Genomic DNA, 14,413 nt, shown 5'->3' with positions numbered 1-14,413 from the left:
GTATTTCTTATTGCGTAATAACGTATACGTGTAATATGTGATTGTTATACAACATGTTTCTAATAGCTAGGTCAAAACCGTGGACAGGTAAGCGGGTAGGACTAGTGATTGGGCGCTATTTAGTGTAGGCTATTTGATCGGAGTAACCTAATGTAAAACGTTTCCTTCTAATTACATTGTCATACATTTGATCTCCGGCCTGAAAGCTACAGAAAAGGCCACATACTCTTTCTACCATATGCTATATCTGCTACATGATTTACGTTAGATTCGTGTTTTGACTGAATGTTGGTGGAGCTCTGCAGCGATACGTCTCTCCAACAGCACCCTGGAGAGGCGGCTGGGACTGGACATGATAAATAGTTTTGTGGGCACTGCTTATCACAGGGCGGCATCAGCGCTCACCTAAAAAGCCCATATGCCACTGGTTGAGATAAACTGTCGTTGATTTTCGGCAGAATTATGTGAGCTTTTATCTGTTGTTAGAGGTACGTCTTTGTCAGTTTAGCTCAGAAAATGCAGTCTTCGTCAATCTGCCGCCATAGACGGCCGCCTGCTGCCTAATTATTCAAATGAGGGGTAGAACCTTGGCAAAACTCCATCAGTATGACGCGTTTTTCCGGCGACTACCATCCCGAAGCAACATGGAACCCCACAGTTGTGACAAGCGTGGTCTTGAGCATTTAGACGAATATGAACCCAAACCAGCAAAACATATGCGTAGCCTGCACGATCGTATGGTGGAAAGGCGACTAGTAGTTATTTTAGAGGGGGCAACGCTGGAAACAGTGAAGGTAAAGACGAGTATTTTGCTATTCACCTCCGCCACCCAACTGCTGTGTTGGGAAACTAACGTTAAAGCTAATGTTAGCTGCGTCTCTTACTTCCTGCGTTATTGGATATAAACCATTTAGATAGCTTCCTGTTCAACCAGACTTGCCTGGTAGTTTTGTGATATGAATATTGTATTCTGCACGATAACTGTGTTTTGTGACTGAATGAAACTATTTGTTATTAGTTAGCACCTGCCTGCAGGCCCACTGATGCATGTCCTAAAGCAGGGTTTCCCAAACTCGGTCCTGGCCCACCCCTGTGTACACGTTTTGGTTTTTGTCCTAGCACTACACAGCTGATTCAAATAACCAACTCATCATCAAGCTTTAATTATTTGAATCAGCTGTGTAGTGCTAGGGCAAAAACCAAAACGTGCCCCCAGGACCAAGTTTGGAAAACCCTGTTCTAAATGGTGGGCATGGAAGTTGCACCATAATCAAAGAAGGATGTTAATCATGTTCTACTCTTTCCCCTCAGGTTGGCAAGACATTTGAACTGCTGAACTGTGACCAACACAAGGGCATGATCATCAAAAGTGGACGGGACCCAGGGAAGATTCGACCTGACATTACACATCAGGTAAGCTGTCATTTTCAGTTCAACCCTGGAATACCAGTCATCTTTCTTCTTCGCTCCTCTAACAGCCATATCCTGTAATTGTTCCCCCCCCAGTGTTTGTTGATGCTGATGGACAGTCCATTGAACAGGGCAGGTCTCCTGCAGGTTTACATCCACACAGAGAGGAACGCCCTGATTGAGATCAACCCACAGACACGCATCCCCCGAACCTTCAACCGCTTCTGTGGCCTCATGGGTAAGCCTGCTAGGTTCTGCTGAAATTCTCTAAATACCTTCTCTCCTACCATCCTCCTCTCCTACCCCTCTATTGTACTGTATTTCTCCCTCTCTCATTTCATCCCACTTGTATTTATTTCTCCTCCTAGTCCAGCTCCTGCACAAGCTGAGTGTGAGGGCGGCTGACGGCCCCCAGCGCTTGCTGAAGCTCATCAAGAACCCTGTGTCAGACCACCTGCCCCCTGGCTGCCCCCGTATTTGTACCTCCTTCTCCTCTGGGGAGGCAGTGGGCGCCCGCACCGTGGTACCAGAGGAGGGGCCCGCCACTGTGGTGGTCGGAGCATTTGCACACGGAGCGGTGAGTTTAGCTTAAGGCTCTAGGTTAATGGCCCGTGTGCACCGATCCAGGATCAGCTTCACTTACCCTCCCTGATTACAGACCTTAGATCAGTGTTATGGGTCATCTTCATCCTACTTCTCTGGGGCAGAAGCTGATTTAGGTACTGTTGATGTAGGTAGTGTGTGTTAGAAATGTAGATGTTGGGGGTTGATTTTATTCTCTACCAATTAAAAAATGAGCTGGAATTTGGTAAATGACTATGTGCTGCTGCTCCAGTTTGAACTGTTCTGCCTGCGGCTATGTTTTCAACTCTCTGGTAGAGATACTCTGAATGATTGGCTATGAAAAGCCAACTGACATTTACTCCTGAGGTGCTGACTTGCTGCACCCTTGACAACCACTGTGATTATTATTATTTGAACATTTTGGCCATGTTCTGTTATAATCTCCACCCAGCACAGCCAGAAGAGGACTGGCCACCCCACATATCCTGGTTCCTCTCTAGGTTTCGGCCTTTCTAGGGAGTTTTTCCTAGCCACCGTGCTTCTACATCTGCATTGCTTGCTGTTTTGGGATTTTAGACTGGGTTTCTATACAGAACTTTGTGACATCAGCTGATGTAAGAATGGCTTTATAAATATATTTGATTGATTATGCATTGGTTTGAGCTCTGCTTGTCCTCTCCTGTCTTAGGTGAATGTGGACTACACAGAGAAGACTGTTTCCATCAGTAACTACCCTCTCTCTGCTGCCCTCACCTGTGCCAAGATGTGCTCTGCCTTTGAGGAGGTCTGGGGCGTGTTGTGATGAAGTTGACAGCGCACTGCTGCTCCAGCTAAAAAGGTTGTCAACATGAACATTGTCTTACAGGGACTAGAAATGGATTGGACAGTCACGTTCAGTGAAGGAACATTGTACAGAAACGGTCCATTTCACCAATTACCTCCTGTGGATTTGTACGATACTATGGGTGTATGTATTGTGTGTAAAATATGGTATTTTACATGTCTTAATTAAGGTAGTTTCAATATGAAATGAATACTGTTTTGAATACACCATCTGTAAGGACTTGGCACCAAATATGGTCTTCCTACTATTTTTTGTACATGTATCCAGTGCATCATTGTTCCCATGGTTATACAGTGGAAATAATCTATGGTTTGTCCTCTGGTTTCTGTTGTTCCTTGTCAAAGAGACTGTAGGGAACAAAACAATTTAACACATGATGGGGACAAAAATCATGTTTTCATGTAATATTGGTCAAATAATCACTCAATATACACTACTGTTCAAAACTTTGGGGTCACTTAAATGTCTTTGTTTTTGAAAGAAAAGCAAATGTTTTGTCCATTTTAAATAAAATAACATCAAATTGATCAGAAATATAGGTTACTATATCCGTGGCTTTGTATTGCGGGTTACAACCATTTTACGAGTTTTCTGATTGGCTGCTTTCAAGGACTTCCCTGCAGGTTTCGGGAATTTGTAGCCTGTTTTTTGGACCTTGGCTGGTGATTTTGATGCTTGTCCTGCTGGTTTGTGGCTTTTGCCTATTTGTTTTGGTCTATCTCCTATTTCCCTTTGACCTTTTCCTACAACTGTTTTGTTCTTGTCTGCTGGTTGAGCTGTTTTTCTTGCTGGTTTAGTTGTTTTTGTTCCTGGTTTCAGAGCTTTTCCTGCTGGTTTAGTAGTTTTTGCTCCTGGTTTCTGGCCTTTTCCTGTTGGTTTCAAGGCCTTTCCTTTCTCTGCTGCTGGCTTCAAAATTCCTTTTTTCTGCTTGGCCCTCTCAGCTGCTGCACGGTCTCTCTGCTTGGCCCTCTCAGCTGCTGCACGGTCTCTCATGGCTCTTGTCTTAACTCTCTTCTCATACGTCAGTTTCTGTAGTTTTTAGAACAGGAGACGAGAGAGAAACATCTGCATAATTCAAAATTCCCAAATAACAGCTTGTGGTTTGACAATGACAACTTGAGAACCTTTTATCAATGAAGTATGCATCATGGTGCAATTTGCTTCCTACTCAGGTGAAATGAGCCAGTGGAAAATCAAACTGCCAAAGAGCTAAAACAAAAAAAACATAGACAAAAATGTATTACTTAAACAGTTACCTTGTTGAGTTTAAATGACCCAGATGCACCAACTCCAGTAGTCTGCACCAGTGTCTCCTTCCTCACCAGGCCTTTCACAGCTAAGTTCACACGGGTATTGTTCTTGGTGACATCATAGCCACCAGCAGCCAGGGCATGCTTGAGGTCCACCATGGAGATGCCACCCCGGTGCTTGCACTGGGAGACTACCCGAAGGATGAGCTGGGAGACCCGGGTAGCCACACGCCTTGCATCGTTGGTTTTGGGTGCAGATGCAGCCTCTGCCTGGTACTTGAACAGGCGAACTGGGGTCGCTGGACATAGATTGAGATGAAGATGGGGATACACTCATTAGTTATTCAATATTTTATTTGACACAAACATCACATACTTCAAAATTGCTTTTTGAAAATCATTAAGATATTGCAGTGACCTTAACCCAACACCTAGCGACCTGGTCAAGAGCTTTGGATGTCTTGGCGCACCAGGTGTGTTGGGTTGACAGTCCTGGGTTCAAGACCCATTTGTGACTACCCCCTGACTTTGCTGCATTGGTGTTAGAAATTAGATATCCCCTGGTTGCAGTCATCAAGAGTGCAGGCGCCGCAATTAACTGTAGTGAAGCACAAGAATGTGCTCTCTGAATGATGGGGGTAGTGTAGCAACCTTGACCTAAAACCAAGTGACCTCGTCAAAATGTTCCGATCTCTTCGTGTAACAGCTAGGAGTTGACAAGATGCCATCCTGGCCCCGGTTCCCAGGTAACGTTAGCATCCACCTCTAGCCCACACCGGCCAGAGGTTTGTTTAAAGACAAAACTCTTGTGGGTTTGTGCTACCTGGGAATCGGGGCAACCCCCTGAATTTGCTGCAATATGATGCGCAAGCAAATATTGAACAAGCTAAAGAAATTGGCTAGCTAGATCACTCACTTGGCAAAGGCACTTTTTCGTAACCTGTAACATTCTTCTTCTCTTGGATTGCACGCTTCAATAGCTGACCCAAACGTCTAGCCCCTGCTTTCCCAAGTCCCCGACCACCTGGGTTTTTTACTGGCTTCGTTTGCTGCTTCACGGGCGACTTGACCGGTGGTTTTACTGGCGGTTTACGTTTAACTTTCTCTTGTCCTCGGTTGATTACTGTAACTGTTCCCTTTGATTCTATGTTAACTTTCCCTTTTCTCTCTTGTTTAACATTTTCCTTTTTGCGGGCGTTTCTAGGCATATTGTTGATTACAAGTTGTAGTCGAGCAAATCACAAAGTAAAGATAGCTAGCTAACGTTACTATATTTGGTTAAACAGTGAGTTGGGAAAGTGAGATACGTTAGCGAACGAAATGATGACGTTTTATCAATTTCAATTTACAAAAAACAACAATATCAGTTTTCAAACGGTCGTTCGAAAAAAATGTTTTTTAAACGGTCGTTCGATAATTATATTGAACTCGGTCACCAGAAGCAAGAAAATCAACAACAAGCCAGCAACCAACATACACTGTAGGTTTGAGCTAGCTCCTCACTGCAAGCAAAGCTTAGGTGTGTGCGTGTACTGGTTGGTGGCGCTTATTTGCGTATAATAAAACTACCGTCTGTGAGTGTCATTGAAGGAGAACGAAACGTCTCCTCAATAAAGTCGTGTGGTGCTTGGTTGGTATTTGTTGTTCTTTGTAACTGTTAATTCACACTTTGAAAAATAATTTACATTTTGAGACATTCGTTTTTCTACATTATTTTCGCTCCCTTGAACACGGAACATGCAACAGTTTAAAATATTTTAGTTACAGTTCATGTAAGGAAATCAGTCAATTGAAATAAAATCATTAGGCCCTAATCTATGGATTTCATATAACTGTGAATACAGATATGCATCGGTTGGTCACAGATACTTTAAAAAAAGGTAGGAGGCTGGATCTGAAAACGAGTCAGTATCTGGTAGAGTTGATCAGGCTGTTGGTTGTGGCCTGTTGAATGTTGTCCCACTCCTCTTCAATGGCTGTGCGAAGTTGCTGGATGTTGGTGGGAACTGGAACATGTTGTACATGTCGATCCAGAGCATCCCAAACATGCTCAATGGGTGACATGTTTGGTGAGTATGCAGGCAGACCAAGGAAGTACAGGGACATTTTCAGCTTGATGTGATGACTGCGGATGAATGGCAGGACATTGGGCCTCAGGATCTCGTCACGGTACCTCTGCATTCAAATTGCAATTGATTAAATACAATTGTGTTCACTGTCTGTAGCTTATGCCTGCCCATACCATAACCCCACACCACCAAGGGGCACTGTTCACAACGTTGCTGTCTGCCATCTGCCCGGTACAATTGAAACCGGGATTCATCCATGAAGAGCACACTTCTCCAGCGTGCCAGTGGACATCAAAGGTGAGTATTCGCCCACTGAAGTTGGTTGCGATGCTGAACTGCAGGACTATGAGCACGCAGAAGAGCTTCCCTGAGATGTTTTCTGACAGTTTGTGCAGAAATTCCCCTTTGATCAGCTGTCCGTGTGGCTAGTCTCAGACCATCCCGCAGGTGAAGAAGCCAGATGTGAAAGTCCTGGGTTGGCATGGTTACGTGTGGTCTGCGGTTGTGAGGCCTGTTGGACATTCTGATTCTCTAAAACCACTATGGACCTGGCTTATGATAGAGAAATTAACATTAAATTCTCTGGCAACAGCTCAGGTTGACATTCCTGCAGTCAGCATGCCAATTGCTCCCTCGACTTGAGTCATCTATGGCATTGTGTTATGTAACAAAACTGCACATTTTAGTGGACTTTTATTGTCCCCAGCACAAGGTGCACCTGTGTAATGGCCATGCTATTTAATCAGCTTCTTGATATGCCACACCTGTCAGATGGATGGATTATCGTGGCAAAGTAGAAATGCTCACTAACAGGGATGTAAATCAATTTATGCACAACATTTGAGATAAATACTATTTTTGTGCATATGGAACATTTCCGGGATCTTTTATTTCAGTTTCAAAATGTTCAAATTATATATTTTTTCATCCTAATTTAATATTGTATGTGTATGTATATTACAGTAAATATTGATCACATATTTTGATCCATTGAATGTTAATATTGTGAACCTATGTTGTACATTTTTTACCACCTGTTTTAGGAACTTATGTCACTGAGTACTACCCCTATATATGTAGGACCTTCCACCCCCACCTGGGATATGTATGCCTGATGAAGACTTAAGGGTCGAAACGTTGTTATAAATATCACCTGGGAGCATGAGCAGCAGTGTGTAGCGTTTTATCTGTTTTCCATTAGCTCATGAAGAATCGGACCAACACTTTACATGTTGCGTTTCTATTTTTGTTCAGTATACAATCGATTTTTTTTTATTATTCTCTCTGATTGTCAATGTCCCAGGGAATTAACATATTATTAATCGGGACAACGCATCCAACTGAAAAATTGTCACGTAGGTCTACACGAAACGAAATGAGCATTTTGCCTTCGTATATCACATGCGCCGGAAACGCATGGTTGTTTCTTCCGGGAATCAACGTGTGCGAGGAAAAAAAACACATGTGCGTAAATTTGATCTGTTAACTGGAATCAAGGATCGAATAAATACATTATACTTTAACTATTGCAAAGGTGAGTTTTGGAGAGTTGTCGTAAAGATAAATGCCGTGATTGTTTGTGCCATACACAAGTGAATGAACAAGTCATGGTGACGGACTTGCACTGCGTATGTGATATCAAATTCCAACTAACATTCTTTACCACTCATAGCAGCCTCATGAGATGAATGTTGGGTTGTCTCGTCTCTAGAATGCAACTCGTCTGTTTTTAAAAGAAGTCAACGTGTCGTTAGCTAATTACCGGCACATCATCATACTTGAATATAGGGGGATACCATTGATGGATAACGTTAGCATGCGTGGAAAAGTGTACTAACATTAGCAGTTGTCAACTAGTTAGCTTGATAGCTACCTAACATTCTTATGACGAGTGCCGATTTGTCATGTGAAAAGGACGTTCCACGTATTATAATAACTAACGTTACATGTTACACCGTGATGTTAGAGACAACTTTGTTCTATTTCACATAGCTTTTTATTTCTCCACGTCAGTGCTGGTCAGAGTTAGGTGGTGTTCTCAGGAGCATTTTCAGTAAACACTTTAAGTTAAGCTGATTTGTCGCCATTTACCATTTTGTTATTTGCAACATTCTTGGAACAGATTCTGAGCAACATGTTACTGAGAATATATGATGTTAGAGCGTTGGGCTAGTAACCGGAAGGTTGCAAGTTCAAACCCCCGAGCTGACAAGGTACAAATCTGTCGTTCTGCCCCTGAACAGGCAGTTAACCCACTGTTCCTAGGCCGTCATTGAAAATAAGAATTTGTTCTTAACTGACTTGCCTAGTTAAATAAAAGGTAAAAAAAAAAAAAAAAAATAGCTAGCTACCATCTTTCAAAGCTGCCATCAGTGCATAGTTAGTGACTACTTTAATCCCATTCTGATCCTATGCCTGAGTGTTTAAATCCAACATGATCATGAGCTATATCTTCTCTCCAGACTACCTGTGTAGGTGTCAGTCATGGGCAGGAAGTTGGATCCCACCACTTATGTGAAGAAGGGGCCGGGGCGGAAGTCCAGGAAGCAGAAAGGAGCAGAGACTGAGCTGGCCAAGTTCTTAACGGATGGTGAGCGGGATGCTATTATAACATACAGCTTCTAAAAAGCTGAAGACATGCTCAGTATTCCTTCACTTGCTGGGAGTACAGTGGCACTAAAGCAAAGATGCATGACTGGGAATGAGACATGAAGCTTTAGAGGTTGATGCTCACTTACTATGCTTGTCATTTGCAGAGGATACTGCACCAAAACGACTGTCAAGTAGGTCCAGGAAAAGGTCAGTTTGTAATCTTTTGGATGTTATGTCGTCAGTCCCTTTTTTAAACCACTATGTAATGTCACACACTTTTGCTGAAGATGATGATGTTTTGTAGAGCTGGGAAGCGAGCTCAAGTGACCAAAAAGCCCAAGGAAAGCATTGAGAAAGAGGAGCCAAAAAAGGGTAAGTTACTGTTAATTCGTAAGCTTTTAGGGGGGTAAGTCACCCCAGTCCATGTGGATCCAGAGTCAGACAGCCCCATCCATTCACTGTGTTCTCAATACAATAGCCATGAATGTCTATGGGGATTTAATTGGTTTGTTTCCCCTGTTCTCAAGGATTCACAGATGAAAACAGTGAATGGCTGAAGCCAGCAAAGAGAAAGCGTGAGGTCGGCCAATCAGAGGATGACAGTGACAGCCAATGGGAGCAGGAAGAGGAGGAGGGACAAGAGGGAGGGGAGAACGATAAAGGGAAAAAAATGATAATTGAGGGAGATGGTGATGATGACCTGGTTGATGACTACGGTGCATTGGAGGACAGCAGTGAAGGAGAGGGAGAAGTAGACGGTGATGGAGAGGAGGTATGTGAAATTATTCACTGAATTTGTGTCCAGGACATGTTCTAAATAGCAAAACAATGTTCGTCCTTCAAAGTTATTACTGTTCTTCAGCAAGGTGCTGAATCTTTGTCTGTTGAATCATCTGTTCCATACTCCTCTTTTCATCCCTCGTTCAGCTGCTCCCCATCGAGCGAGCTGCAAGGAAGCAGAAGAAGCTGCAGGAAGCAATGGGCCAGGAGAGTAGTGATGATGATGATGATGATGATAATAAGGGGAAGAGTGGAGATGAAGACATGGATGAAGATGACACGGTACAGGCTAATTTAGATGATATGGACAAATTCATACTACCTGGAGCAGAGGAGATAGCAAAAGAGGGTCAGTTTAAAGCTTAGATTTGTACGTTTTTTAGATTTGACAGTTCTGCTTTTTGTTATGCCAGTTTACACTTGCTACATGTTCTTCATCAGTGCCTGTGGACTCCATCTGTAGTGAGTTTCTTTCTCTCAACTGTGATTGCAGGTGTTTTGCTTGTAGACCTGCAGACCATCCACCAGAGAATAAAGGACAACGTGGATGTTCTCTCTCACTTTGCAACCAAGAGGGAGGAGGGGAAAGAGAGAACAGAGTACCTCTCTCTCCTCAAAAAGGATCTTTCCACTTACTACAGCTACAACAATTTCCTCATAGACAAACTGCTGGATATCTTCCCAGTGTCAGAGGTATGTGTCATTGCTTTCTTCTCCCAAATGTCATAGAAACACAAAATGCACAGGAATCTATGCAAGGTTACGTTTTGTTGTAACGGTTTTGTCATCATGCTGAACTAAGGCTTCCCTCGTTTTATGTGCTTTGTAGCTGATTGATTTCCTGGAGGCCAATGAAATTCAGCGACCTGTCACCATTCGGACCAATACACTGAAGACAAGGAGGAGGGACTTGGCTCAGGTAACAAATCTATTTCAAGTTGGATCAAATAAAGGTGCACCAAATCCACCCCTACCCCCTAGGCATTTGTGTATCTGAAAGGATTAAGACTGAAGGTCCATTTGGAATTGACCAAAGGATAATTGGATGCTATTAGTAATGCCTGTTCCTCTGTCAGACTGACCAAGTGACATGTATGTTTGTCCCAGGCCCTGATCAACAGAGGGGTGAATCTGGATCCTCTGGGGAAGTGGTCTAAAGTGGGCCTGGTCATTTTCGACTCCTCGGTACCCATAGGTCAGTACCAGCACAGTGAAACCTCTTTATATTTATATGAAAGATTAGAACGTTAATTCTCTATTTACTACTGTTATCCTGCTTTCTGTGTGTTATGAGTAAGTATACATTGATGAATTGATGCGTGTATACCCTAGCTGTTTTTTCCTTGTTCCCAGGTGCGACCCCAGAGTACCTAGCTGGTCACTACATGCTGCAGGGAGCCTCCAGCTTCCTGCCTGTCATGGCTCTCTCTCCCCAGGAGGGGGAGACTGTGCTCGACATGAGCTCAGCTCCCGGGGGAAAGACCACCTATATGGGTGAGGATGTTAAAAATGAGAGTTGAATGATAATGATCACAATACTGTTTACTGCTGTTGGTGTCTTTAATTAGCCTAACAATCAAGGGCAGCCTTTCTTGTGTTGCGACATGGGAGTTAGAATAGAAAACATAATTTTGACATTTGGTTGTGCAGCAGCTGTTTTTCTCTTGCTATGTCAGTCAATAACCACGTTTCCATTCACCGTTTTTATGTGAGTAAATTCATAATGTATAAAAATATGTATATTACTATAAATGCCGACATATAATTTGTTTGGTGGGATCTTTTTGTCTAATTAATTATGCAAGAAATTTTGGTGGAAACATGACTTGGGAAACCATGCAATTTATTAGGCTACAAATGAAATAAGTTATGAACTTCACAGGGTGGTGAAATTGATGCTCCTCTCCAATAAATATCATGGGTCTTGTTCTGGTGACATGATGATCGATGCATGACTGCCGTTTGACAAATAAAACTATTCTCACTCTAATCCATAAAAAAAACAATGTAGACTAGCCTACCCGGACTGCATCAGAGAGCGCACGTACCAAGACCAGACTAGGCAAATTTGCTGTGTAACTCAACAGTTTTTGTGACAAAACTATCAGCAGAGTTGAAAAGGTGATGGAAACTTTAGATATTTATTCAGTACATGAAAACTTAAGTGTGAAAGTACATTTTGTGTGCACTACGTCATCACGGAAGTCAGTTTAGTGAAAACACACCACTTGTGGGAAAATGTGCATACTTTCTTTATGCAGACTTTGGAATATTTGTATGAAAATCTGTTGACGATTGTTTGGAAACCTAGTTACTGACAATTACTTAATTAGCCATGTCAGCAAACACTTTTTAGATTGGTAAGTTAGTCTAGCCAGCTATCTAATCGTGGTTGAATACTGACCGTGCCCAAGGGCCCTGACCTCCAAGGGGGCCCCCCATTGATTTTGTTAGGCACTCTCCCTCAGATATCATATTAAAATGGCATAAGTCATGGCAAAGTGTGTAGAATTGCAGGAAATTAACTTTAAAACTAAAATGTTTTGCCTGCGAGGTGGGGGAGCCCCCCAACCATATCTCGCTTAGGGCCCTCAAAAGGGGGCATGTTTCCATGTGCTTCGGTCCCAGGAAAACACTTAATTTCTCATTTGGGCCCGATCCTGAAAAATATGAAGAACCCCTGTTCTGGGGGCTTGACAGGCAAGACTTGTCTTTTTATTGGATAACTTATTTATTGTGTATATGTGTGTGTCCCACAGCCCAGTTGATGAGGAACACAGGTGTGATTGTGGCCAATGATGCCAGTGCTGACAGACTGAAAAGTGTGGTGGGCAACATCCACCGTCTGGGAGTCACCAACTCAATGATCTGTAACTACGACGGGAGGCAGTTCCCTAAGGTAATGAGAGAGGTTCTTGCTCTACATGCAGTTTATACATGTACTGTATGACACAATATAAATATGTATGTTACACCCATTGATGGTATGTTAACCTGTTGGTTACTATATTTGCAGGTAATGGGTGGGTTTGACAGAGTGCTGCTTGATGCTCCCTGCTCAGGCACAGGAGTAATCTCCAAAGACCCTGCTGTGAAGACCAGTAAAGTGAGAAAAAACCTATTCTACACTACACAGGCCTTTAGATTTACAGTATACACTGGCCTTTAATGATAACTTCCTGTTCATGTCTTCCTTATCCTACGTCCTGTCTCTCAGGACGAGTCTGACATCCAGCGGTTGGCCCACCTGCAGAAGGAGCTCATCCTGGCGGCCATCGACTCGGTCAACGCTGAGTCTCCCTCTGGAGGCTATCTGGTGTACTGCACATGCTCTATAATGGTGGGCACACAGTGTCACACTGATGACAAATCTAAATTGTGGGGCTTTAAATCATTGCAATTCACTTTATCTTAGACTTTTTGTTGTTGGTGCATGTACAAAATGTCTGATGGTTAAATGAATTGAGTAGAATAGCTGAAATGCCGTAATTGACCACCAGGTGGAGGAGAACGAGTGGGTAGTGGACTACGCTCTCAAGAAAAGAAATGTCAAACTCGTCCAGACTGGACTGGACTTTGGCAAAGAAGGTTTCACCAGGTAAAGGGGTTTATAAGAACACATTATTCACATTCATCCAGATATTTACCCGTACCCCCTAACCCTTTTCTCGTGCAATATGAACAAATATATTTCCTCCATTTAGATTCAAAGAGAGACGATTCCATCCCTCTCTGAAACTCTCACGCCGGTTCTATCCTCATTCCCACAACATGGACGGTTTCTTTGTGGCCAAGCTGAAAAAGTTCTCCAACACGGTCCCAACCACAGCAGTTGACAAAGGTAAAGTAGATGTCATCTTGGATCTAATAAACCACCATGCTTTTTCCAGTGTCATGGACACCTCACTTGTGTTATAATAAACTAACATCATGTTATTGTCACTATTTCAGATGGAGAAGAGGAAACCGAGCCATCTGAGGCAGTAGAGGTTACAGCTGATTCCTCTGATGAGGACGGACCATCTAAAGGGTCTAAGAACAAGTCCAAGAAGCAGAAGCCAGTCCCTGGCAAGCCAGCTGTGTCACAGAAGGCCACAGCCAACGGGAAGCCAACAAACCCAAGCACCTTGAAAAAGAACGAGAAACCAACTGGGCCGAAAAAGGCAAAGATCGCTAAGATGGATGGTGGGACGGTGAAAGTGGACGGAGAGCTCAAGAAGTCCAACACAGTCCAAACAGAAGGGGAAACGACCAAACAGTCAAAGGAAGGGAGCAGGTTTGAGAAAAAGGGCGATAAACAGAGGAAATCCCCCATGCAGAGCAAGAAGAGAATGGGGAAGAACAAATTCAATAAGTTGAAGAAGCTGCTGAAAAAGGAAGAGGTTGGACAATGAACATGTATAAAATGTTTATGAAAATGAAGACTAACTATTTTGTCGCTAGTCAGAGAGGTCTAATTTTCATGACAGATCAGTAATTTTCACAAAAGTTGAGCAGAGCATGTTAGCGTTGTTAAATATTGCTTCCCTTCAGACTGAAAATCACTGCAGTAGGCCCTCCTTCGAGGGCCCTGAGCCTCAGCCCCTTTTGGAGTAGGTAGGTCAATGTCCCTAACCACACAGATACTGGATCAGAAATGTTTCATGGCCCTCCTGGATGATTGGTTCTAGGTTAGGAATATGGTAATATGATCCTAGCTCTGGTTGAGGGCAATGCTTAACGAGAGTTGAAGTTAGAACATCACAATTTCACATTTTATTCCTTCCTTGCAATGTTATCTGTTTAATTTAATTTTGTGTATTTTGGTCAAATTGATGTGTATTGTAAAGACTAATCCTTGAGACAATAAAATGTTTCAGATTGTTTGCCATATACCCATCTTGTGTTTATTTTTTATATTACTG

The 14,413-nt window shown here is 42.9% G+C and overlaps 3 protein-coding genes across 3 annotated transcripts; 2 read left to right on the top strand and 1 right to left on the bottom strand.

The window, feature by feature from the left end:
• The first annotated feature begins 76 nt into the window (after positions 1-76).
• LOC135520604 (ribosomal RNA small subunit methyltransferase NEP1-like) lies at positions 77-5,705 on the top strand. The gene is made up of 5 exons (XM_064946272.1): positions 77-794; positions 1,312-1,413; positions 1,507-1,648; positions 1,779-1,987; positions 2,663-5,705. Exons 1-5 carry the CDS (start codon positions 573-575, stop codon positions 2,774-2,776), a joined length of 789 nt encoding a protein of 262 aa, XP_064802344.1. The 5' UTR covers positions 77-572; the 3' UTR covers positions 2,777-5,705.
• LOC135520603 (histone H1.5-like) lies at positions 3,351-5,276 on the bottom strand. Its single transcript, XM_064946271.1, has 3 exons — positions 4,985-5,276; positions 4,075-4,367; positions 3,351-3,847 (listed from the first exon to the last, which is right to left on the bottom strand). Exons 1-3 carry the CDS (start codon positions 5,274-5,276, stop codon positions 3,362-3,364), a joined length of 1,071 nt encoding a protein of 356 aa, XP_064802343.1. The 3' UTR covers positions 3,351-3,361.
• Positions 5,706-7,542: 1,837 nt separating the features above from the next.
• Positions 7,543-14,381, top strand: LOC135520600 (probable 28S rRNA (cytosine-C(5))-methyltransferase). Its single transcript, XM_064946266.1, has 16 exons — positions 7,543-7,671; positions 8,600-8,727; positions 8,894-8,936; positions 9,034-9,101; positions 9,257-9,501; positions 9,657-9,858; positions 10,003-10,202; positions 10,339-10,428; positions 10,617-10,704; positions 10,863-11,003; positions 12,269-12,408; positions 12,526-12,615; positions 12,727-12,849; positions 13,010-13,107; positions 13,214-13,350; positions 13,461-14,381. Exons 2-16 carry the CDS (start codon positions 8,622-8,624, stop codon positions 13,901-13,903), a joined length of 2,214 nt encoding a protein of 737 aa, XP_064802338.1. The 5' UTR covers positions 7,543-7,671; positions 8,600-8,621; the 3' UTR covers positions 13,904-14,381.
• Positions 14,382-14,413: the final 32 nt, after the last annotated feature.

The sequence above is a fragment of the Oncorhynchus masou genome, chromosome 29, assembly GCF_036934945.1.
Source record: "Oncorhynchus masou masou isolate Uvic2021 chromosome 29, UVic_Omas_1.1, whole genome shotgun sequence".
NCBI lineage: Eukaryota > Metazoa > Chordata > Actinopteri > Salmoniformes > Salmonidae > Oncorhynchus > Oncorhynchus masou.
This window is presented reverse-complemented; position numbering and strand designations above follow the sequence as displayed.